Source organism: Myxine glutinosa, chromosome 1 (assembly GCF_964187855.1).
Source record: "Myxine glutinosa chromosome 1, kmMyxGlut1.1, whole genome shotgun sequence".
In the NCBI taxonomy this organism is placed as follows: domain Eukaryota; kingdom Metazoa; phylum Chordata; class Myxini; order Myxiniformes; family Myxinidae; genus Myxine; species Myxine glutinosa.
In genome coordinates, this window is record NC_136261.1 from 367,512,155 (window position 1) to 367,536,044 (window position 23,890).

At 45.5% G+C, this 23,890-nt stretch overlaps 1 protein-coding gene across 2 annotated transcripts in view; it reads right to left on the reverse strand.

The window, feature by feature from the left end:
* Positions 1–23,422, reverse strand: part of LOC144888226 (butyrophilin subfamily 2 member A2-like) — a 123,319-nt gene extending 99,897 nt beyond the window's left edge. Inside the window, exons 1-3 of one of the 2 annotated variants that reach the window (XR_013622104.1) lie at positions 23,304–23,422; positions 14,720–14,813; positions 14,224–14,570 (exon numbers count right to left, since the gene is read on the reverse strand). Coding sequence is in view for 1 of the 2 variants with exons in the window: in XM_078771047.1 (XP_078627173.1) it covers positions 14,720–14,732 (13 nt within the window). In the remaining variant the exon portion in view is untranslated. The remainder of the gene's footprint in view (positions 1–14,223; positions 14,571–14,719; positions 14,814–23,303) is intronic. The other variant, XM_078771047.1, reaches the window with a different exon arrangement.
* Positions 23,423–23,890: the final 468 nt, after the last annotated feature.

Here is a 23,890-nt window from a genome sequence, read left to right on the forward strand (position 1 = left end):
TCGGGTTGCTAAAAACCGCTCAGCAACTAGACCATCCAAACCGGGGTTCGAGTGGTACTTGTCTCCCTAGTCTGTGGAGGGATGGATAAAGGTATTCGGGATAAACCCTGGACCCATAACCCTGATCCGTTCCATCCCACGGGATAGCGTTACAAGTGCCAGGAGCGGAGACGGTCAGCTTAACAAGACAAGGGACTAACCACCCCTTGCTAAGAGGGAAGAGCCGTAATCCGTATCCGTAACAATTGGTAGTCAGGAGTTGGGATTCGAACCTGGGACTAAATTTATTTAGCCCAAATTTTGGACACCAATTGTACTATTGGCCGTAACAATTGGTGTCTGGGAGAGATTCGAGGACCGAACCAAATTTTTTATAACATCAAAAAATTTGGTCGAAATTACGAGCGGCCGAAATTTTGATTATCAGCCCAAATTGAGTCGTGCCATGGACAATCAAGGAGATCGGATGCAGGTGGGTGAGTTAGAAGGGGGGGGGGGGGTAGAATCGATCCAGGAGCCCGGGAAAATGTATGTGGGGGAAATGGAGGAGGAGAACAATGGCAATGTGGTTGAGGAGGTATCAGGCGCACAAAATGGCGCCCTCACACACGTGGTTGTGGAGGCGCCAAATGGCGCCTCGCAGGAGTGCGCGGTAGCCGAGCCCGCTGTACCAGTGGGCTTTAACATGCAGCCGTTTGACATGCAGCAGTTCATGGCACGGTTCAGCGAATATATGGCAGAGTCGAAGTGCGACAACGAAAAAAGAAGCAGGGAAATGAAAGAAATGGAAGACAGAAGGAGGGCTGATAGTGAGAAAATGGAAAGCAGAATGATAGAGGCAATGAGGGACGAAGTGATTGGTACCAGCGAACAGTTGAGAGGCGGGTTAAACAATAAATTTGAGGGATTAGACAATAAAATTGAGGGTTTAGACAATAAATTTGAGGGTTTAGACAATAAATTTGAGGGTTTAGACAATATATTTGAGGGTTTAGACAAGAAATTTGAAGGGTTAGACAACGGGATAAAAGAGGTGAAGAATGGGTTAACGGGGTTGGAAAATAGAATGGCTGCCCAGGAGAACCAGATGGAAGGAATGAAGAATGGGTTAATGGGGTTAGAAAACACAATGGAAGGCAAATTGCGAGAAATGGGGGAGCAATCTGCCCACGAAATTAAACGGATGGGGAACCAGATAGAGGAGGTGAAAATCGGGTTGGAAGGTAAACTGGATGTTCAGAGGGATGAATTGGGACAGATGAGGGCGGCATCTACTAAAGAAATGGAGGAGATGGGGGAGGAAATAAGACAAGGTGTGAGCGAGGAGGTCTCGGGGGTACGCGAGGAGGTAAAGCGAGGTGAGAAGCGTATGGAGAAAGAGGTGAGAAATAGCACGGCAAAGTTACAAGGGGGCATAGAGGAGTTGATGCAGGAGGTGGAACAGCTAACGGTGGGACAAAAAGAACTGGTGGAGCAGGTGGAAAAGAACACTGCGGTACTAGGAGAGTTGAAAGCGACACAAAAAGAAATCAAAAATGACTTAATAGCGACGAAGAGGGAATGTCAGATGGTACGTGAGGGACTGACAACGAGGTTGGACGAGGTGACGGAGGCAATGGAGACAAAGGACCGGGAGGTGAGGACGCACATAGAAACGGTCAAGGTGGCATTAGAGGACGAAATTGAGGAGACGCACCGGGAAATAAAAGAGGTGAAGCAAAAGTTAGAGGAAGTGGAATAGGGGGTGAGTGAAATTAAGAAGAGACGGAGGGAAACTAAGAGTGAGATAAAGGAGGAAGTGATGGAATATGTACAAGGTCGGTGCTCAAATCGTGATGATGTGATGATGATGTGCTTTGTGTCGCTCTTAAACTCCCCCCTTGCCCCTCCACTCCTGAACTCCCCCCTTGCCCTTCCCCTCCTAAACTTCCCCTTTGCCCCTCCCCTCCTAATCCCCCCCCCTTGCCCCTCCACTCCTGATCTCCCCCCTTTCCCCTTCCCTCCAAAACTCCCCCCTTGCCCCTCCCCTCCTAAACTCCCCCCTCACTCCTGCCCTTCAAAACTCCCCCCCAATCCCTCCCATTCAATTCTCCCCCCATACCATTCCTCTCCAATTCTCTCTCCTCCCCCCTCCTCCTCCAAGCTGCCTCCTCCCCACTTCGTCTCCCTTCTATCTCATACCTCCACCCCCCCAAACCTTCTACTTTCCTCTGCCCCCCCTCAAACAACCCCTCACTGTGCCGCATCCCTTCACCAGCAAACCTTTCATCCTCCTCATCCTTCCCTTTCTTGGAACTCTTCTGCAACATCTGAAACACTATCAACTGCTCTCCCTACCTCCCCCTCTCATCCTTCATCTTACCCTACTCCTCCCCTCCCCTGTCCTGTACCCGATGCTCCCCCTCTCTCTTCATTAACGGTATGGACCTCAAACATCCGGGGCCTTCGCTCAAACCTGACTGATCTCTCCATACAGGTTGCTTCTGACAATCCAGACTTGATCTGCTTAACAGAGACTTTCCTCCTTCAAGATGTCTCTGATTCCTTAATATCTCTTCCTGGTTACTCCCTCCTCCGGTATGATAGACCTGAGCCTCGGCCTGGTGGTGGGGTGGCTATCTTTGTCAAAAACTCTCTTCCTCACTCTCCTTGCACTGCTCTCTTTCCTCCTCACCCGCAGGAGTACCTCTGGTTACGGCTTCCTCTCCGCTCCCACCTTTTGTTCATATGTGTTCTGTACCGTCCCCCAAACAGTGATGATTCCATCTACATTTCAATGTCTGACAACATGGACCAACTTCTATCCACTCATCCCAACTCTCTCTTCCTCATATGTGGTGACTTCAACTGTCATCATGCCACCTGGTTGGGTGTGGGTTCCTCTCTCACTAGTCATGGCACCTCAGCAAAGGACTTCTGTGACTCACTGGGATTGACACAATCTGTCAATTTCCGGACCCGGATCTCAGCCAATGGAGTATCTTCTCTTCTAGACTTGGTTATGACAAACTTCCCTGCTAATGTCGGCTGCTCTTCTTCTGCTCCAATCGGTTCTTCTGATCATGTGCTTGTCAAAGTGGACATCTCTCTGGCCATTCTCAGAGAGCCTCCTCAGCGTCGACGAGTCTGGCATTTCACTCAGGCCGACTGGGACGGTCTTCAAGCAGCCATCAATCGTCTGGATTGGTCTCCCATCTCCACTGCCTCTGACATCAATTCTTCCTGGGAATTCTTCCAAAGCAAACTGATCTCTCTCATGCACAGATTTATCCCATCTCGCCTTCAATTGTCTTACCCTTCCTCCCGTCCATGGTACACTGAATCTTGTGGTGAGGCAGTTGCCCTGAAACAACTTGCCTTTGCCTCTTGGAAGGCTAATCCAACTGAAGGAAATCTCAGTTCCTTCCACCAAGCTCGGAACAAGTGTGTGTCTACCCTCAGGAGTGCCAGGAAGCACTATCTCTCCTCACTCAAGAATGAACTCTCAAACCTGTCTCCTTCCTCCAAATCCTGGTGGCGTCTGGTCAAATCCGTTTCTGGTGTTTGTTCCCCCTCCATCCCCTCCCTTACCTCAAATGGCCACACAGTTGACATCGCACGTGACAAAGCCGAATGCCTCAACTCTGTGTTCGCCTCGAAATCCTTAGTCCCAAACCCATCTCTCTCTGTTCCCACCTTTCCCAGTCGAACCCAACTGCTCCTGGACTCTGTGTCCTTCTCTCCTGACAAGGTGGAGGAGTTTTTGTCAAACCTCGACTCTGATTCTGCAACTGGACCAGACGGCATCAGCCCACGGGTCTTAAAATCCTGCTCTGCCGCTCTATCTCACCCTCTCTCTGTTCTTTTCACCCTATCTTTTGCTCAAGGTCATCTGCCAGCATCCTGGAAATCAGCTAACATTACCGCTTTACACAAAAAAGGTGCAAAAACAGATCCTTGCAACTACAGACCAATCAGCCTGCTCCCAATTATCAGCAAAGTCATGGAATCCATCATTGCTTCGGATATGAAATCTTTCCTCTTCTCCAATGGCTTGATCTCTGATCATCAATTTGGTTTCAGACCAGGTCACTCTACTCTGGACATGCTGCTTCTGCTGTCTCAACAATGGATGGAGGTCCTCAATGCCAAACAGGAAATCAGAGCTGTCTCCCTTGACATATCAAGGGCCTTTGATACGGTCTGGCACCCAGCTCTGCTCACCAAACTCTCCTCCTATGGTATCCATGGAAATCTCCATGCATGGCTTGCGGACTTCCTCTCTGGTCGTAGTCAACGTGTGGCCCTGAATGGATTTCTCTCATCTCCCCTTCCTGTTCAGGCTGGAGTTCCCCAAGGAAGTGTGCTGGGCCCTGTGCTTTTTCTGGTCTTTATCAATGATCTCTCTGACTCTCTGGAAAATCCTCTCTATCTCTTTGCTGATGACTCCACTCTCTGCCGCTCCATTCCTCTTCCCTCAGATCGGCAGTCTGCAGCCTCCTCACTCTCTGAAGACCTGGACAAAATCACAGACTGGTCAAACAAGTGGAACATGTCTTTCAATCCTGCCAAATCTCACTCTCTTACTATGTCTCTCCGAAAAGATCGACTGGACAACCCTCCCATCTACTTTCTCAACAATCCTCTCCAAGAAGTTCTGTCACTCAAGCTTTTGGGTCTCACTATCTGCCATGATCTTTCTTGGGAAAACCACATTTCCAAGCTGGCCTCCAAAGCCAGTCGCCGACTGGGCATCCTCCGTCGTGCGAAGTCCTTCCTCGGCACACCTGAGCTCCTCACCACTTACAAGGCTTTCATCCGCAGCTCAATGGAATACTGTTCTCCCCTATGGGCTGGTGCTCCTGCCTCACACCTGGCTCGGCTTCACGCTGTTGAATCCAAAGCTTTCAAAATCATTGGAATCTCCCGCGATGAAGCTATCTCTGAGGGCCTTTCACTCACTCACCACAGGCAGGTAGGTGGTCTTTCTGTCTTCTACCGACTCCTCTCTGGCCTTGCTCCCCCAGCTCTCTCTGTGCTCTGTCCCCCAAATATTCCTACAGGTCGCACAAGATCTGCCAGCAACCCTCTGATGGTTAAACTGCCGAAATCTCGGCTCTCTGCTCACCTTCACTCTTTCATTCCTCTTTTCTCCCGCCTGTGGAACAAACTCCCACACTCCCTTCAATCCCTCTCCTCCCTCCAGGTCTTTAAAACAGCTGTTCACCACCATCTCTTATCTTCCCCCATCCATAACCTTGATCTTTTCTACCCCCACTAATTCACCCCAGATCCACCTTGTTTGAAATTCCAACTTATTTCCTGGAAATCCTGGCAGTGTCCATATGTTTATACCTCTCCCACCCCCCCCCCCCCTTCACATGCCTCCCCCCCTTCACATGCCTCCTCCCCTTCACATGCCTCCCCCCCAAAGCCCTCTCCCTCCCACAGATCTCTCGATGTCTCCATGTCTCTCGGTCCCTGCTCTCAAATGATGTGTTTGTGTCCTTCCCCCTCTCTCCCCATCTTGTCTACCGCTCCCGATGTTATTTGTTTTATGTGTCTGTTTGTCTTTCTGTGTGATTAAGGTTCGCTCTTTCACGAGCCTCGATCTTGTATACAAAAAAAAAAAAAAAAAAAAAACCAAAAAAAACCAAATAAAGAGTGTGCAGGTGGCGAAGGAGGTGCGGAGATGAGGTGCCAAGGTGAGTGGCGATATATTCGGAAATGTATATGGTGTGAGGGAAGATTCAGTCAGCTTGGCGGTTGGTTTGGACCCGGGTGTTCGTGAGGGGCCGCTGGTAAAGTGTGCGACAGGTATGGAGTGCGAAAGAGGAGGTGTACGAGAATGTCCGACTATGGCGTGTGTGAGGAAAAAGTGCGCGCCGAGGAGTGAGTGTGCTGTCGAGAGTGAGTTGGTCGTAGTGCGTGTGCGGGGGGCACATGGAAGCGTGGGATGGGGAGTGTTACAAGGGATGTAACGGGAGAATGCACACCTGTGCTGAGTGTTACGGAGGGTGTAACGGGAGAGTGTGCACAAGAGGATGCACGAGAAAGGTGTCTAACGGACGGGTGCATGACGAAAGAGTGCGCTGTCAAGAGTGAGGGTGAATGCGTGACCGAGAGTGGTGGTGAAAGTAGTAAGAGTGACACGGAGCGTGAGTTGGTTGTGGCAGGTGAGAGAGGATGTACACCTGGAATGGAAGGATGCACACCTGGAATTGTAGAGCGTGTATGGGAATGCACGCTGGAGTTGGTAGTGAGGCACGTGATTGGGTGTGCGGAGGAGAGCACACCTGTGGTTGTCACAGAGGATGTGACCGAGGAGGGGGCGCGGAGAGGTGTGTTGGTGAGGTGTGCGAATGACGAGTGTGTGCCAAGGTGTGTGGTGGTCAGGTGTGTGACAAAGTCTGCGAGCGGAATGAGTGTACCTGGGTGTGTCAGAGAAGGTGCAATGACTAGGAGCATGGGAACGGCTGGATGTGTGAGCAAGGAACGGGCTGCGGGGTGTAAGCATGCAAGTGGAGCGTCGACGCTAACTGGGTTAGCGGTTAGAGCAACTTATAGCCGAAGCGGGCCCTCGGTGCATGCCGGGCAGCTTCGTGTGCCGCGGGAACCCGCGGTGGTTTCGAAAGAACCGCCGTGCGGGATCCACGCCGGGCCTCGCTCTGAACGGCCGCATCCGTGCTCCACTAAGCGGAGCGGGCGGCCCGGTAGAAAGGGTCATCATGGCGACCCCCTTTTGTTGCGGCGTTCCGGCAGGGCGAGATCGGGCCATTGGACGGCTCTGTGCCGAGATGGTGCGTGGGATCCCGGCCCGGGTAAGCCCCCTTCCCTGCACCGAATGCCGGACGCAGCCAACCGCCGGCACCAAACAACCCGCATTCATTGCTCGGCTGTGCGAAGCTGGGCTTTGGAAACAAATTGGCGCACCGAGAGGCTCAAGTGAGTAGACGTGTGATGATGATAGTGTTTTGGACCCGAAATTGAAAAGCAAAATTTAATGATTGGCAAAGGATTGGCAGATTGATGATTGGCAGATGATTGGTAGTGATTGGCAAATTTTTAATTGGCTGGAATTTGGTGAGCAAAATTTGTAGTGAGAGATGCCCGATGTGGTGGGATGGCAACTCTGCCATCCCTCACAGGCGGGGGCAAAGGAGCACTAGTTATGGGGTTTGGCAGTGAAAACTAGCCCGGGAGGGTTAGGATATAGTGTGTAGGGACCTAGAGATTGACAATAGGTAACGGTAAGGTTAGGTAGTGACAATGATACCTGTAGTGGGGATGCAGGAAGATTAGTTTGGATTATAATGACGAGGGAGTGCAATAGTTTAAAGGGGCGACTGGGAAGCGCAAGTTCCAGAGGGGAGTAGTCAGATAAGATGATGCCGTGTGAGTGTTGGAGGTGTATTCAGAAGTGTATTGTGAAAAGTGTATGAGTGAGTGTTGATATCGAGCAAATGAGGAATTGCGGGGAAATGCTCGGGGAGAGATGTGTGTGTGACCGTGGGAGAATTTGGGTGCCTGAGGCAATGGTGTTTGAGGATCGTAAGTGTATTGAGCGTGGAAGTGTATGGCGCAGTGAGTGAAGAACGATTGAGATTGCACAGGTGTGCAACTGAACAGGTGTATGGAGCAGTGTATGAGTGAGTGATGGTGATGTGTGCTGTGTTGACCAAATGGTCCAGGAAGGAAGGAGGGTGCAGGTGGCACCAGGTGATTGCACAGGTGTGCAACTACAGGTGAATGGAGAATGGTTGTGTGGATTACATGGAGTGTGGAATATATGGAGTATGGAATGGATGGTCATGGAGTGAGTATGGTGGAAACTGTGGAGTGGAGTGGATGGTGCGAAGGTGTGAATGGGGGAAGCATGGACCCCCATCACGAATACCCGGGGAGGGTAGTGTAAGTGTTAGGTAGAGGGTATAGGTAAATTGTGGTTGGATATTGGCATCTGTGGTGCGTGGTGGAAGAATGATGGTTGAACGGGTGCATTAGTGTCGTGGAAATGGCTGGGCGTGTCGCCTGTTAGTGTGTGTAGATGGTTGAGCACTCCACCACTGTGAGGATGTTGGCCAGGTGAGGCCGCAGGTGGGCTCTGGGAGCCGGTAGAGTTGTGGATGGGGCCCGAGGATCCGGAGGACGGACCCGGGTAGCCCAGTGCCAGAGGGCACCGAGGGGTGACAGAGCCAGGAGGGGCCTTCCCCAATTAGATAGGTTAGGGTGAGGAGCTAGGTAAGCTCGGGTGGCAACTACAGTGGTGGAGGTGTACAGGTGGGTAGACCTGCTGGGAGAGCTACACGACTCAGCCCGGAAATTGTGCAAGGGCACCGGGAGATGAATCAGGGGAGTGAGACCCCAAATTGAGAAGCACCACAGTTTGGTCAATGGGAATTGGTTTTTAGAACCCATAGTGTAAGTTGGCCAATGGATTGGCAGGGAAAGACCCCGGGTAGTGTAAAGTGTGTTAAAGTCATTTAGGAAGTAGTTAGGATTAAGAATCTCCTCGCACCATCTACATCCACTCACCTGAGGTGACAAAGCTCCACACCATGCCGTGGTTTGTTGGTTTTTATTATTTTTGTTGTGCAAATGTCTGGAATGTGAGACGCATCATGACGTGGGTGTGACATTGTGTTTTGTTGTTCCATCTCTCCCTCCTTATGAGGAACATATTTCAACATACAGCTATTTGATCTTCATTTCAACAATATTGATAGATAAAGGTGATATAATATAACAAATATCATGAAACATTTACATTTTGTAGTCCATTGTATAATTTAAATAAACATAAATGCAAATTTCGCATGTGGAAAAAGTAAGCACACCCCTACATTAATCACTACTTCAAATACCTAAAATTAGAATCAGGTGCACCAGCTCAGGTGCAAATGTTTAGAACATCGTTAGAGAGGATCTTGGAGGAACCTGTCTCATTTTAACCTCAGACATTTAGTTTGGTTTGCTCTTTGTTGTTGAAGTGTGCGGCGTCACCATGCCTGGAGCAAAAGAGCACTCTGAGGCCTTCAGAAAGAAGGTTATAGATGCCTACAAGTCTGGGAAGGGATTTAAAAAGATCTCCAAACAATTTGAAATCAATCATTCGACTGTCCGGAAGATCATCTATAAGGGAGAAGATTCCAAACAACTGCCAACTTGTTCAGGCCAGGCCGTCCCAGCATGTTCAGCTCGAGAGCAGACCGCAAGATGCTGAAAGAAGTATTTAAGAACCCCAGAATGTCATCACAGGACCTACAGGTCCTGTGATATGTAGAGCAGATAGATCTGAATAGGTAACGTGCTTTGTCTGTCGCGGTAAGGAAAACTACCTGTAATAAGTTCATGTGTAGGCCTTTTGTCGGGTAAGGAGTATACTTGTGAATCTACCAGGAGGTTCGTGTGTTAAGTAGAGTTAGGGATTAAAGAGTAGCACCCCTGTGTGTCCTCACCTGGTTAGCCAAACCTTTGTCCCTTTTGGCACTGCACACCACATAGACATTCCGACAAGTCCTTAGTGCAACACTAAATAACGCCCTCCCCCCTGACATGACTTAGGAAGGAAACCAGGCCAGGAAACCACCGCATGGCTGCCGCCATTTACACCTCCGACAGGCCTATCCACCTTGAGTACCATGCGCTATGACCAAGGAACAGAGAACGAGTGTTGGGGTGGCGCGGTAGGAAGGGGCCTGAGCGAGCCAACGAGTCGGTAGAGGCCACTGATTGGTTGGCAGCGTGCCAAGGCTGACGTCACCGCCGCGGAGTGATACAAGGCACGGCAGGACTTTGGTTCGAGTGAGTGAGTTGCACGGTAGTTGGTTGAGAGCAGTTGGTTCGCGGTTGTTGGTTCGAGAGGAGAGATCAGCAAGCGCCGAATGCGAGTCAAAAAGCGAGCTGGTTCAGAGCAGTTGCGCGGCAGTTTGGTTCGCAGTTCACGGCTTGAGTTGGCAGTCCCGGTGCGATCCCGAGTTTGGAGAGTCCTGTCCCTGGTCGAGTGGAGAGTCACAGCTCGAGCAGCTTTAGTCCCGGCCGGCAGCCCGAGTGGAGTTCGCTTGCTTCGTGCAGCCCTGCGTTGGACCTTTGGAGCGAGGGACCTCGTGGTGTGCCGTTGAACCGATGAGGCCTGGTGGTGCTCGGAGGCAGGCGGAGAGGGCCGCGGGGCCGTGTTACACTGAAGACGACAAAGACCAGATAAGCCTGAGCTCTACGGTTACACTTTACACGACGAGACATTTTCTTTCGTATTCCACTCCTTTGTTCTTTTTTCTGAAGTCGGTGTGTGGGATCCCAATTTCGTCACCTTATTTTATTATCGGCGCGTATTTTCCTGTCCTTGCTTTTATTTGAATAAACCCTTGTATTATTTTCTGTATATATTCCTGAACGCAGTTTTTCGTGTGATTTATTTGATTTGCAGCAGCATTGGAGACGCCCTGAGAACAGGTAAGACTGCGGGGGTCTCGCCGCTTCCCTCCATCCCGTGCGCTTTGGTGTATCTTTTTAGTTCCGAAATCCGCCATTGAGTTTTCGCCTCAGGGGTTAAGGCCTTCGCGATCGGCATCGGTGACCGCCTGATATTAATCAAAGACGGTCGCGCGACAATACATTTGTGGCAGGTGCATAAAGCTTAAATTACATTGAAAATATACTACTAATTAAAGTTAATTTAAAACCAAAAACCTTTTGCATCAATGCCTAATGTGATGGAGAGAGAGTTCCATCAATCCTTGAGACTACTTAATACTGGAGCAAACAGAAATTGCTTGATCATCCTGGAAGTTACTGGAATGTTCTGACCAATTATGCAACCTCAGACATTAACTTTCTGGGGACGTGATGTTATTTTGTAGGTTTGCTTACTCAAGGTCTACCAGAAATGATGTTACCGGTGGCAGTCATCAGAAGTTCTGGTGTGATGAAACACCAGGTGTGATGAAACACCAGGTGTGATAAGCAGTGCTAATGGTGCTTCCATAATGTCTCCTGCTGTTTGGAAACTCTATGCCATAAAGATATTCGACTGGCATGGTGAGTGTTTAATTCATGGGAAGAATATGAAGACACAGCAGATATGACGTGAGATTGTCGCTATTGAGACAATTGCTTTGAGCTGATTTATAGATCTTTTCTGACTTCTGATTTATTTTTTTTCCTGTGCTTTCGATTTTCATTTTATATTTGGTTTTGCACACAATGACGTTGGTCGACATCAGCGTATTTGGATGTGAATCACACAGTCAAAGCACTAGTGCACATTTGTTTTCCTAGCGTCTTAAGACATCACTTCACATGTTTATGTTGTTGTTGTTGTTGATGTTATTGTTGTTACCTCCGCCACCAAAGGTGGATGGAGGTTAAGATTTCACCCCTGTCTGTCCGTTTGTTTGTCCGTTTGTTTGTTTGTTTGTTTGCGAACAAAATATCTCAAAAAGTTGTGGACAGATTCGAACGACATTTGGCAGAGATTTAGCGTATGTGACAAGGCCGAAATGATTAGATTTTGGTGAAGATCCGGATTCGGATCCGGCTAGTAGAATTTTTAAAGTGATTCTTCACCATTGGGAGACAGGGCCAAAAACGATACATAACAGGATATCTCAAAAAAGTTATGGACGGATTTGGACGAATCTTGGTGGATCGGTTGGGTGTGTGACAAGGACAAATACATTCGATTTTGGTGAGGGTAAAAAGACATAAAATGTCATAGCCCCTGTGGTTTTAGTAATTTTCTGACTGGAGTTAAAGGCTGTCCGTCGGATATCTTTGGTAGGATTATAAAACAAAATCTTCTGCATATGTATATTGTATACTCATGTGTTGTCTTTGTGCCAAGATTAAACAAAATCTGTCCATGCATGTCGATAAATGGTTGGGGACACTTTTAAGTAACAAAATGGCCGCTAGACGGCCATCTTGGATCAGATCTCGAAAATAAATGATGGGCATATGTAAGCCATCATTTTTTATATGTGTGCAAAGTTTGAACAACATCGGTAAATGCATGTCCGAGAAAATGTTGGACGTGTTCAATATCGGGTTATTTACAACGTAAATGGCCTCCAGCCGGCCATCTTGGATCAGATCTCGAAAATAAAAGACGTGCATGTGTAAGCCATCATTTGTTATCTGTGTGCAAAGCTTGAACAAGATCGGTTAATGCATGTCCGAGAAAATGTTGAGGACATGTTCAATATTGGGATATTTACAACTAAAATGGCCACCAGTCGGCCATCTTTGATCGCATTACGAAACAAAATGAGGTTCCTATGTATAACGTCATCTGTTGTCTTTGTGCGAAGTATGAACAAAATTGGTCCATACATGTCCGATATATGGTTGCGGATGCAGGCACAGACGGACGGACGGACGGACGGACAAGACCCAATCAAAAAGCCCCCGTTTCGAACCAAAAGAAGCCCCCTGGATGAACTTTGACCCATTAAATGACCTTAAAAGCAAAAATCCCCCCGGATGTTGATTACAACACCCCAAGGAACATTTTGAGTATGGATGCCAGCCATGGAAAACAATTGGGGAACCAGGGCCTCAAAAAAAAAAAAATGGAAACAGATTTTGTGGAGCGAAAAGTCCTCAGAACATATTATTAAAGTGCAAATGAAATAGTTTGTGGAATTGACAACAGTAGGCACAAAATGTGTAAGGGTGAGGGAACACAATATTCGAGAACTACCGGAGAATCCCACTTACAACCGATTATAACATCTCGCACTTCAGGGTTTGTTACCCACTGCCAATCGCCATTAGCGAATGCATATTGCCTTGGACCAGGATTAGATTCCGAGTTTGTCCCGCTCGTTGCATCACCGCTCAGGCAGGCCGTGCCAATGATGCACGAGTCCATCACATTTAATTTGGAATACGCGCAGGGGCCATCGACATTCACGTACTCCATGCAAAATACACGGACGATCATCAACGTACACCGCCAATTGCGAGCACAGGAGATCCTCGGTTAACGTCGTTCCAAGGGGTGGTGCGTCCATCGATAAAAATCCACACTCGGGTCGTGAATCAATCCCAAAGAAGGCACTTCAAAGGCAAGTGCATTACCTCTGAGCTATCTCGCTCGCCTGCGTCGTCAATAAAGCAGTGTGTCCCTTAGTCTTTGGTACAGGATCGTTTACAATGGCTCGGTGTCGATTTATCCCTAAGAAAAATGAACCTGAACACAGAAACAACTAGAACGGCACTCAGTGGAGAGCATACCTCCACCTGGTTGGCCATATCACTCAATGGTGAAGAATCACTTTAAAAATTCTACGAGCTGGATCCGGATCCGAATATTCATCAAAATGAAATAGACTCTTCCTTGTCACAAACACAACCTGTCTAACAAGTTTCATCCAAATCCGTCCACAAGTTTTTGAGATATCCTGCTATGTATCGTTTTTGGCCCAATCTCGCAATGGTGAAGAATCACTTAAACAATTAAATAATTCTCATATCCGAATCCATATTCAGATCTTCACCAAAATTGAATCGATTCTTCTTTGTCGCACACACAACCTGTCCAACAAGTTTCGTCAAAATCCATTAATAACTTTTTGAGATATCCTGGTATGTATCGTTTTTGGCCCTATCCCCCAATGGTAAAGAATCACTTAAAAAATTAAATAATTCTCATATCCGAATCCATATTCAGATCTTCACCAAAATCGAATCTGTTTGTCCTTGTCACACACTCAACCGGTCCACTAAGTTTCGTCCAAATCCGTCGACAACTTTTTGAGATATCCTGCTATGTATCGTTGTTGGCCCGATCTCCCAATGGTGAAGAATCACTTTTAAAAATTCTGGTAGCCGGATCCGAATCCGGATCTTCACCAAAATGTAGTCATGTCGTCCTTGTTACATACGCTACATCTCTGCCAAATTTCGTCCGAATCCGTCTACAATTTTTTGAGATATTTTGTTCACAAACGGACAAAGAGACAGACAGGGGTGAAAGCATCACCTCCATCCACCTTTGGTGGCGGAGGTAACCAGAGCTGGGCAAACAAGATGCACACGAGGTGCTCGTCTCGTGCAATGTTCATGAAGCGTAATGGTTTGCGTCAAGGGTGACCGGCTATACATAGCACCACTCGCATGTGGTAAGAACACAGAGGGATGGTGGAAGGGAAAGGGATACAGGGCGAGTCCTGCAGAGGTCAAACCGTGGCCAAATCAGCACCCGCGTGCCAACAGCAAACCAACCCCCAAAGCCACACTTACCAACCAACCATTCAGAGAGACAGTTTGCTTGGCCAGCTGTCCGGCAGAGCTGGCCAGTCTCCCAAGTGCATTGCGGACGTGATTGACAAGACATTATACCAGAAAGTGCCCTTCGGCTGCCTGCCAGGAGCGTAATAAACAGGTGTGAAGAGAAACCAGCACGGACTCATGTAATTGCTGGTCATGTCGACCCCATGATGAAGAGCCTTGAAGTCCCTCCCGGAGCACTCCGGACGTGGTGTTCGAGTGAAAAACAATGAGGGCGCTGTTCATGAAAAGGTCTCTCACACAGGTGTCAGCTCGGCGCAACTTCGGCTCAAAATCAAACAGGTAGACAGGGTAATTACCTGATGGACATTCCACAATTTGGACAGGTTACAAATGCAATCGTTGTTCATTTTAATACTTGCAGCGAAATATTTCCTCGAGTTCATCACAAAAGCAAACATCATCCAAGATATGCAAGTAATCGACGACCCATTTTTACACACCTCACCTGGATTCTTCATTTGATTTTCAAGGGATTCAAATCTGACGAGCTGGACTCCGACAATGTTCAAGTATACCTCATTGAACGATCAATTCTCATGCTGAAGTAAAGTAAATGAATGGGCAAGAAATAACTGACATTTATTTTTCATGTCGAAATAGTAATTTAATAGAAATTAAGAAAATTCATACATCACACAAAACAGAAGTTTCAGGAAAATACTTCAGCTTATTATAAGTCTTGGAAAATAACATTTCATGTGACGACCATTTTCACGTATGCATTGGCGCACATAAACAACTACATTTTGTATCAATTTCCTAAAGGTTTCCAGTGGAATGCGGGCCATTTCCTGTTCAATTTGCTTACGCAAGTCTGGAATAGTCCTTGGTCTGGTCTGGTAGACAGATGTTGTTGTATAGCCCTGGACAGTTCTCTCGAACAAGCCCGAGGCACGGAGACGGCCGGACGATCTTGCAGGAGCGACCCAGAGATCCCACACATGCAGGATGGTGTAGCCCTGCCTTCTCGAAGACGGCCATGACAGAGTGAGAGATAGAGAGAGATAGAGAGACAGACAGACAGACAGACAGAGAGAGAGAGAGAGAGAGAGAGAGAGAGAGAGAGAGAGAGAGAGACAGAGACAGACAGAAAGAGAGAGATAGAGACAGAGAGAGACAGAGACAGACAGAAAGAGAGAGGGACAGACAGAAAGAGAGAGAGAGAAAGAGAGAGACAGAGAGACAGAGACAGAGAGAGCACGAATCCAGATGACGAATCCGGGCAGCAGAGAAGAATGGGAAAGATTTGGCCCCCGACTTGCATTGGACAACCACCACAAAGAGGCATCCCCGAGAGTTGTCGGTAGACAATTGATTTTAAAGGTACCCCAATCGATCAGCACTCTAACCGTGTTCATGCTGCCCTGACGAATCCAGGCAGCAGGGAAGAATGGGGAGGATTTGGCACCTGACTTGCATGGGGGGGGGGGGGGGGGGGGGAGGGGTACAACCACCACCAAGATGCATCCCCGATAGTTGGAGGTAGACAGTTGATTTTAAAGGTACCCCCACAATAATGAATCAGGAGTTGTTAAATCCAGACTTCAGGCTGCCCATGGAGCCTCTTCAAATCGTGAAATGGGATGATTTGGGAAAAGGTCCTTCAGGAGCAACATTGATGCAAGAGCAGTCTGTGCAGTGCCCCATATTATTGGACGCAGGGTTGACCATCAAAAATCCCATGTTCTTTAGTTTTGGAGCAAGAAAATTGCTTACCATTCTTGATATCACTCAGATGTCACTAACAGTATCTCCTTTGGCAATGGGAATTTTTTTGGCCCAACGACTCCAGTATGTGTAGGGATCAAATTGGTGGAACTGCTCAGGATTTTCTTCCGCCCAAAATCGGGTGCTCTGCTTGTTCCCATAACCTGCAAGCTCGAACTGAGCTTCATATGACATGATTAGGCTTCCAATAAATCTGTCATCTTCCTCGAACTTCCAAAGAAACATGTTACAAAATTCCATCCTTCATTGTTTGTCATCTTCATCAAGTTCTTGAACAATTTGAATTTTGCAGGGAAACATCCATTCCACCATCTTCGTAAAACTTCTTAGAAATGGGAGCACAAGTTAACCTAGAAGAAAAAAAAAATCTTATTATTTATCTTAAGTCTCAAAGAGATTGTCATCTGCAGATTCTTAACAGTTTCTTGAGAAATTCATTGGAAATTTTGGAAGTTGAGTAAATGAGTACATGAGCTCAGCTCCTGATATTTACCCTCGCCAGAGGATAGGGCATTGCATTTGAGTCAGTTTGTCCGCACAGAATAAATATGATTTTCTCTGCAACCGTTGGTCCCATTGACAGGAAATTTTCACCAGAGGTGCAACTCCACCTGTAGAATTTTATGATAATTATGACGTCATATGTCACGTGGTTTGGTCGCCATCTTGGAAAAACCGAAAAGCTTTGCACCTCTATATCTCCGAAAGCGCTGAATAGAAACAAAATTGAGACATAGCTCATTGTAAAGAACTCTCCATGGGGGAATAAAATGTTAATGATGACGTCATAATTCGACAAGTACAAAACTTCATCCAATCAAGATCAAATTTCTTGAGCATAATCTAGGAATAAATTAGTTTAGAAAAAAATAATGATGACGTCATATGTCACGTGGTTCGGCCGCCATATTTGTTTTAACACAACAGCCTTCAAAAAACCACTGAAAATACATCCTGGCGAGGGTTTGCAATCTGATTGCTCTTTCTTGTTTCTATTGCTGAGACGATGTGATGAAGATTCAAACGCAGGTCAATCCAAAACAACTCCTCCAGATTTTACGACATCTCATGGATATAAGGACCAATGGCCGATAATGAGCAGGTGAATTATAATTTACAAGTAGATTTTTACTTGCAGGCACTGATTGGATCGGAAATTAGAAACATGGCATTGTGTAATTTCACGCAAAATTGCAAGGCCGTTTAATTAGGCAACAGTAGTTTCCACGACCTCATTGAGGCCGATTACTGCAACATTTTATTTGCGTTAATTAATGTGTTAAATTAATTCATAACCTCAGCCATGCCCGTTCATTTATTTTCCCATCCCCATGTGGTTCATGTCCGTGCACGAACCGCAGGTGAGGAGTCTAATAATGCACCGAGACGTAGACATCTCATCGGTAGGAATGACATAACGGAGCACCACTTTGTGTTGGAATCAAAGCTGGAAAGGACGGTCGATCTCCAACTGAGCTCCAAGGAAAGTCTGATAAGGCGCATCAACGTCCAAGGTGTCACTCTGCGACACTGCACCTGTCGTCCAACTCTTCTCACACCACCGCATGCACATGAGGTCACAATTCCACTGCTTCCAACGATTATTATCATGACGATGACGAAGACCTTTCCTTTTTGGAAGCCGAAGCAGTTTCCAAGGCTAGTGGGAACAATCCTGGACGGGTCACCACTGCGACACGGGATACTCTAATGGCTCATCGGAAGGATGACAGGCTGAGTCAACCTAGCTGGTCTTAATTCAACGGTGAGACAAGGGTCTGAAATTAGGGCCCTCAGATCTCAAGACAGCCACCTTAACCGTTAAGCCAACACCAGGCTAACGATCGTCAATTATCAAATACCTGTAATGTGTTTACATCAATTTTGCTACAGCTTTCCAAAGATTTAAAACTTGCAAAAAATTGGTCCGAGGTCATTCAGATGTATTGAAGAGTTCGCATCATTACAAATGATCCACAAGAAATAGCAGAGATTGCAGACCCTCGCCAGGATGTGTTTTTAGTGTTTTTTAAAGGCTTCTGTGTTAAAACAAATATGGCGGCCGAACCACGTGACCGATTACATCGTTATTTTTTTCTCTACCATTTTATCCCTAGATGACGCTCAAGAAATTTCATCTTGATTGGATGAAGTTTTGTACTTGTCAAATTATGACGTCATAATGGAGGAACCAAATGACATCATCATTAACATATGTTATTCCCCATGGACAGTTCCTTACAATGAGCCATGGCTCATTTTATTTTCTATGCAGCACTTTCAGATATAGAGGTACAAGGGTTTTCGGTTTTTCCAAGATGGCACCTGCACCACGTGACTTATGACGTCATAATTATCATTAAAAAATTATACAGGAGGAGTTGCATCTATGTTGAAAATTTCCTGTTAATCGGACCAACGCTTGCAGAGAAAATCATATTTATTCTGTGCGGACAAACAGACAGACAGACAGACAAATGAAAAATCACTCAGAGTGACACTTGGCAAAACAGAACAAAGTAGAATGGCACTCAGGAGAGCATCCTTTTGTCCTCAAAGAACAATTAGTGGTTGAATTCAGTGACCCGATATGAAAATCCTATTCAAATGCAAGTCAATTGGATGAAAATTGAGGATTTTAGAAATTTGAAAAGCTTGTTGACCTTGTGACCTATGTTGACCTCAAAAATAGTTGGTGGTTGAATTCAGTTAGCTGAACTCCCATTCAAATTTCAAGTCAATCAGATGAAAATTGAGGATTTTAGAAATTTGAAAAAAAAAGTGGTTGACCTTTGGTCTGTGTTGTCCTTTTGGTTAATGTTGACCTCAAAAATAGTTGGTGGTTGAATTCAGTTCGCTGATATGAAAATCCCATTCAAATTCCAAGTCAATAGGATGACAATTGAGGATTTTAGAAATTTGAAGAAAAAGTGGTTGACCTTTGGTCTATGCTGATCTCAAAAATAGTTGGTGGTTGAATTCAGTTAGCTTATATGAAAATCCTATTCAAATTTCAAGTCAATTGGATGAAAATTGAGTATTTTAGAAATTTCAAAAGGTTGTTGACCTTTTTAGCCGATGTTGACCTTTTGGCCTATGTTGATCTCCAAAATAGTTAGTGGCTGAATTCAGTTCGCTGATATGTAAATCCTATTAAAATTTCAAGTCAATCGGATGAAAATTGAAGATTTTAGAAATTTGAGTTAGGTGGTTGACCTTTTGACCTCAAAAATATATAGGATTTTCTCGGACCACCAACTCTACCATTTGGTGAAGTTTCGTGAAGATCGGTTTAAAATTGTGACCTGTAGGCAAGTGTAAGTGAGCATACAGACAAACACACACAAACTAGATGGTATTCAAAAAATACTTACACTGCGCAGTCAACTTGTTGCGAGCCAACTCTTCTGTTTTTGAACATTTTTTTAAATCCAATATGGCTGCCAGACCACGTGAGCGATAACATCATAAATATATATTCTCTAATATAATTGTTGCATAGATCATGCTCAATACATTTCAAACTGATCAGAATGAGCGTTGTCCCTGTCGAATTATGACGTCATAATTATGGCACCAATGACGTCATCGTTAACAGCACCTATTCCCCATATGGAGTTCTTTACAATGAGCCATGTCTCAATTTTTTCTATGCAGCGCTTTCGGAGATATAGAGGTGCAACATTTTTCGGTTTTTCCAAGGTGGCGCCTGTACCACATGACCTATGACGTCATGATTATCATTAAAATATTCTACATGAGGAGGCGCTCCTATGGTGAAAATTTCGTGTCCATCAGACCCAGTTGCTGAGAAAGAAAAAAAATCACAATGATCGAATACGTGTTATACTTGTCGAATTATGACATCATAACGAAGGCACAGATGACATCATCATTAACATATCTTATTCCCCAAGGGGAGTACTTGACAATGAGCCATGTTTCAATTTTTTTCCATGGAGCAGTTTCAGAGATAGAGGTGCAACCTTTTTTCGATTTTTCCAAGATGGCGCCTGTACCACGTGACCTATGACGTCATAATTATCATTTTAAAAATTCCACAGGAGGAGAAGCTCATATTCTGAAAATGCCAATCGGACTAACAGTTGCAGCGGATTTTTTTTTTGTCATACTGATCAGATCAAGCGTTGTACTTGTCGAATTATGACGTCATAATTAAGGCACCGATGACATCACCATCAACATATCTTATTCCCCGTGGTGAGTACTTGACAATGAGCCATGTTTCAACTTTTTCCATCGAGCGGTTTGGGAGATAGAGGTGTAACGTTTTTCCAAGATGGCGTCCGTACCACGTGACCTATGACGTCATAATTATCAATAAAAAATTTCTACAGGCAGAGGCGCTTCAATGGTAAACTTTCGTGCCAATCGTACCAACAGTTGCCGAGAAAATGAAGTTTAAAAATGCACACGTACGGCACCCGAATGCTTAACCCCGCTTTTCGCTTCGCGAGCGCAGGGCGATTCGAAAAAAAGACAAAGACAAAAAGACAAGACTAACAAACCGGAGTGATCAACATACTCGTCAACAAAAAAATTTTTTTGCCAAGTAACACACTGCCTCAAATGTAATCCCCTCTCCTCTGGCGAGGGTAATGAGAATTGGAGTCCTTTGTCCCTTCAACCCAAGTTACATAATCACGTGCTGGATTGATGTTTTTGTTGTTCCCAGCTCATTATAATGCTAGGATCCCAGATTACAATCGTATATCGATATTAATTTGTTACATTTGTAAGGAAAGCCCAGTAACGTCCTTGTAATTCCGTTCTTGTAAATTCATCCCACAAATTATATCAGTACAAGCTCCTTAAAAAAAAAACACCAAAACATCCTCCTATATATTAACTGCAACAAAATGGAAAAGCAAAAGCGATATTAGAAAGTAAATTACAATATTGTGCAAAATCTGATCATGCTCCGGCTATGATTACCCAAGAGAGAGTGGATACAGAAGTTGAAGAACATCTTCTAAGACTGTGTAATGCATTTGATGCTCACAGGTTGTTACCTCCACCACCAAAGGTGGATGGAGGTTATGTTTTCAACCCTGTTTGTCCGTTTGTGAACACAATATCTCAAAAAGTTGTGGATGGATTCGGACGAAATTTGGCAGAGAGGTAGCGTGTGTGACAAGGACGGAATGATTAGATTTTGGCGAAGATCCGGATTCAGATCCGGCTACTGGAATTTTAAAGTGATTCTTCACTTTCACAAGAAGAATCACCTGCGGGGAAAAATGGCCTCCAAAGGTGATTATTCTTCTTCACCATTGGGAGATAGGGCCAAAAACGATACTTAGCAGGATATCTCCAAAAAGTTAGGTATGTATTTGGACGGAACTTGGTGGACCGATTGGGTGTCTGACAAGGACAAATAGATTCGATTTTGTAGTCAGGGCCCTTCCCAGCGGGCACACGACGGTTTCAACGTCGAATAACGGTTGGAATGAGGTCGCAACGTCGGACAACCAAAACCCAACCTGAGACTCAACATTAATATACCTACATCAAAACCCGACAGTCATTAAACGTTGTTTCACCGTTGGCAACTTGGCTCTTGATTTTTTAATCGAATAAATGACATTGTTTCGAAAGTGTGACATTGTATCAACGTTTATTCGACGTTGTTTCGACGTTGGAAAAATGACGTTGATCCAATTTGCAAATCCAACTCGTTTTCAACCTCGGGTCCACGTCGTCCACGTCGAATCTTGACGTTCATTCAACGTGGATCCAATGTCTGTGTGCCTACTGGGTTAGGGATATTTTGGTTCAAATTCTTCCAAAAGCATCAAATTTGGCGCAGATGTTGCCCATGCCATACTCTTTCGATTTTTGACGGGCGCCAACGGCGATATGATCCGGGGACCATACCGGTCCATCCCGCTATGTCACCTGACCTATGGCGTCATAATTAGGATATGCATCCAATCACATGGCGTACTATAAGTGGTCAAAGTTCAAAATGAATCGATCGAAAAATGAAGGCAGGGATCCATTTTTAAGGTTTTCATAAAATCCAATATGGCCGCCAGGTCACATGACCTATGACGTCATATTTATGACATGTATACAATCATGTATACATGAACCCGGATCATGATCGCACAAAAATTAAACACAAGGATATGGCATACAGTTCATAAAACATCAAAATCCGTACCTTTGTAATTAGACTGATGAACTGCATATGCCTGAAAATTAGGAAATAGACATGTAAATATTTCCTCTAATTGTCAAAAATAAGGTCAGAGTTCGATTACCCAACCCAGAAACATAAAATGGTGAACCTCGCGTAAATCTTGACAAAAAACTCAAAAACCGACATGTTTGACTCAAAAATGACCTTTAAGATGACCTTGAGGGTTGACCTTGACCTCGAATCATCAAAATAACATCATAATTGGATTCCTCGACCTCGAAAATCCCTGAAAAGTGGTATCATACATGATTCCAACCCTTTTGGTTATTTAACTGATTTTCCTCTAATCCGGGTGGCGGCCATTTCGTATTTCGCCAATATGGGCCCCCCGGGGGGGGGGGGTGGGCGCCCGTCTTGGCGCCCGTCAAAAATCGAAAGAGTATGGCATGGGCAACATCTGGGCCAAATTTGGTGCTTTTGGAAGAATTTGAACCAAACGGCCCCAAAATATCCCTAAGGGCCCTGACTATTGGTGAAGATCTGAATTATGGATTCGGATATGAGAATTATTTAATTGTTTAAGTGTTTCTTCACCATTGGGAGATAGGGCCAAAAACGATACGGAGCGGGATATCTCAAAGTTATGGATGGATTTGGACGAAACTTGTTGGACAGGTTGTGTGTGTGAAAAGGAAGAATAGATTCAGTTTTGGTGAACATCCGGATCCGGATCCGGCTAGTAGAATTTATTAAGTGAGTTTTCACCATTGAGTGATATGGCCAACCAGGTGGAGGTATGTATGCTCTCTACAGAGTGCCGTTCTAGTTCCTAGGGAGTATATAGAAGAGGCTTGACTCGATTGAAACCATTCAAGTCGACTTTACTCAGAAAGAACTGAACAACGTGTAACAACAGATGTAAAGCTAGGCCCGACACATTTGACAAGTATAATATGAATACGCATCGCGTATAGTGAGAGCTTCGTCGACAATAGTCAGTCGATCGAGTACGCAGCCCTCGCAAACATCTGTAGGCCTAGGCCTAGCTAGGCTAGGTTGTTTGATCTTGGGCTTACAATTAAAATTCAAATTAATTTTATTGACTGGATAGATTGGGATAGAATGCAGGACTTACCTACTGTAGGCTATATAGTCTAGACTTCTAGTCGACTGGACCAGGTACGTAGGTGTAGGTCCGACTGGCAGGTACGTACTGAAATCGGTGTACCTGGCTTAAATGAAATCGGTGTAGCTGGCGGAAAACTGAAGCCGGTGTAGCTGGTGGAAAAAAGAAGTCGGTGTCGCTGGCATAAATGATGAGCGGTTTCGAATTCAAAATCCGCTCTGTACAGTACTGTATTGTAATTTATTGATTTTAATAACCAGGTGAAAATAATTTATTGGTCGCGCCAGGCCAAAGCAAGATCACGTCAGCAAGATGGCGGATCATGGAAGGGACAAGATGGCGGATCATGGAAGGGAAATTTCAAATGACAACATGAAATTTTGTTCCCAAGGGAATGGGGGAAAATTTGAATTATTTTTTTTGTGAAATTTGAAGAAAAATAAAATTGTGAAATTTTTTTTTTTTTTTTTTCGTATACTGAATCGAGGCTCGTGAAAGAGCTAACATTTATTTCACAAACAAATCAACCAGACAAACAAAATATATAAAAAGAGGGAGTGGAAGACAAGATGGGGAGAGAAGGGGAAGCACACAAA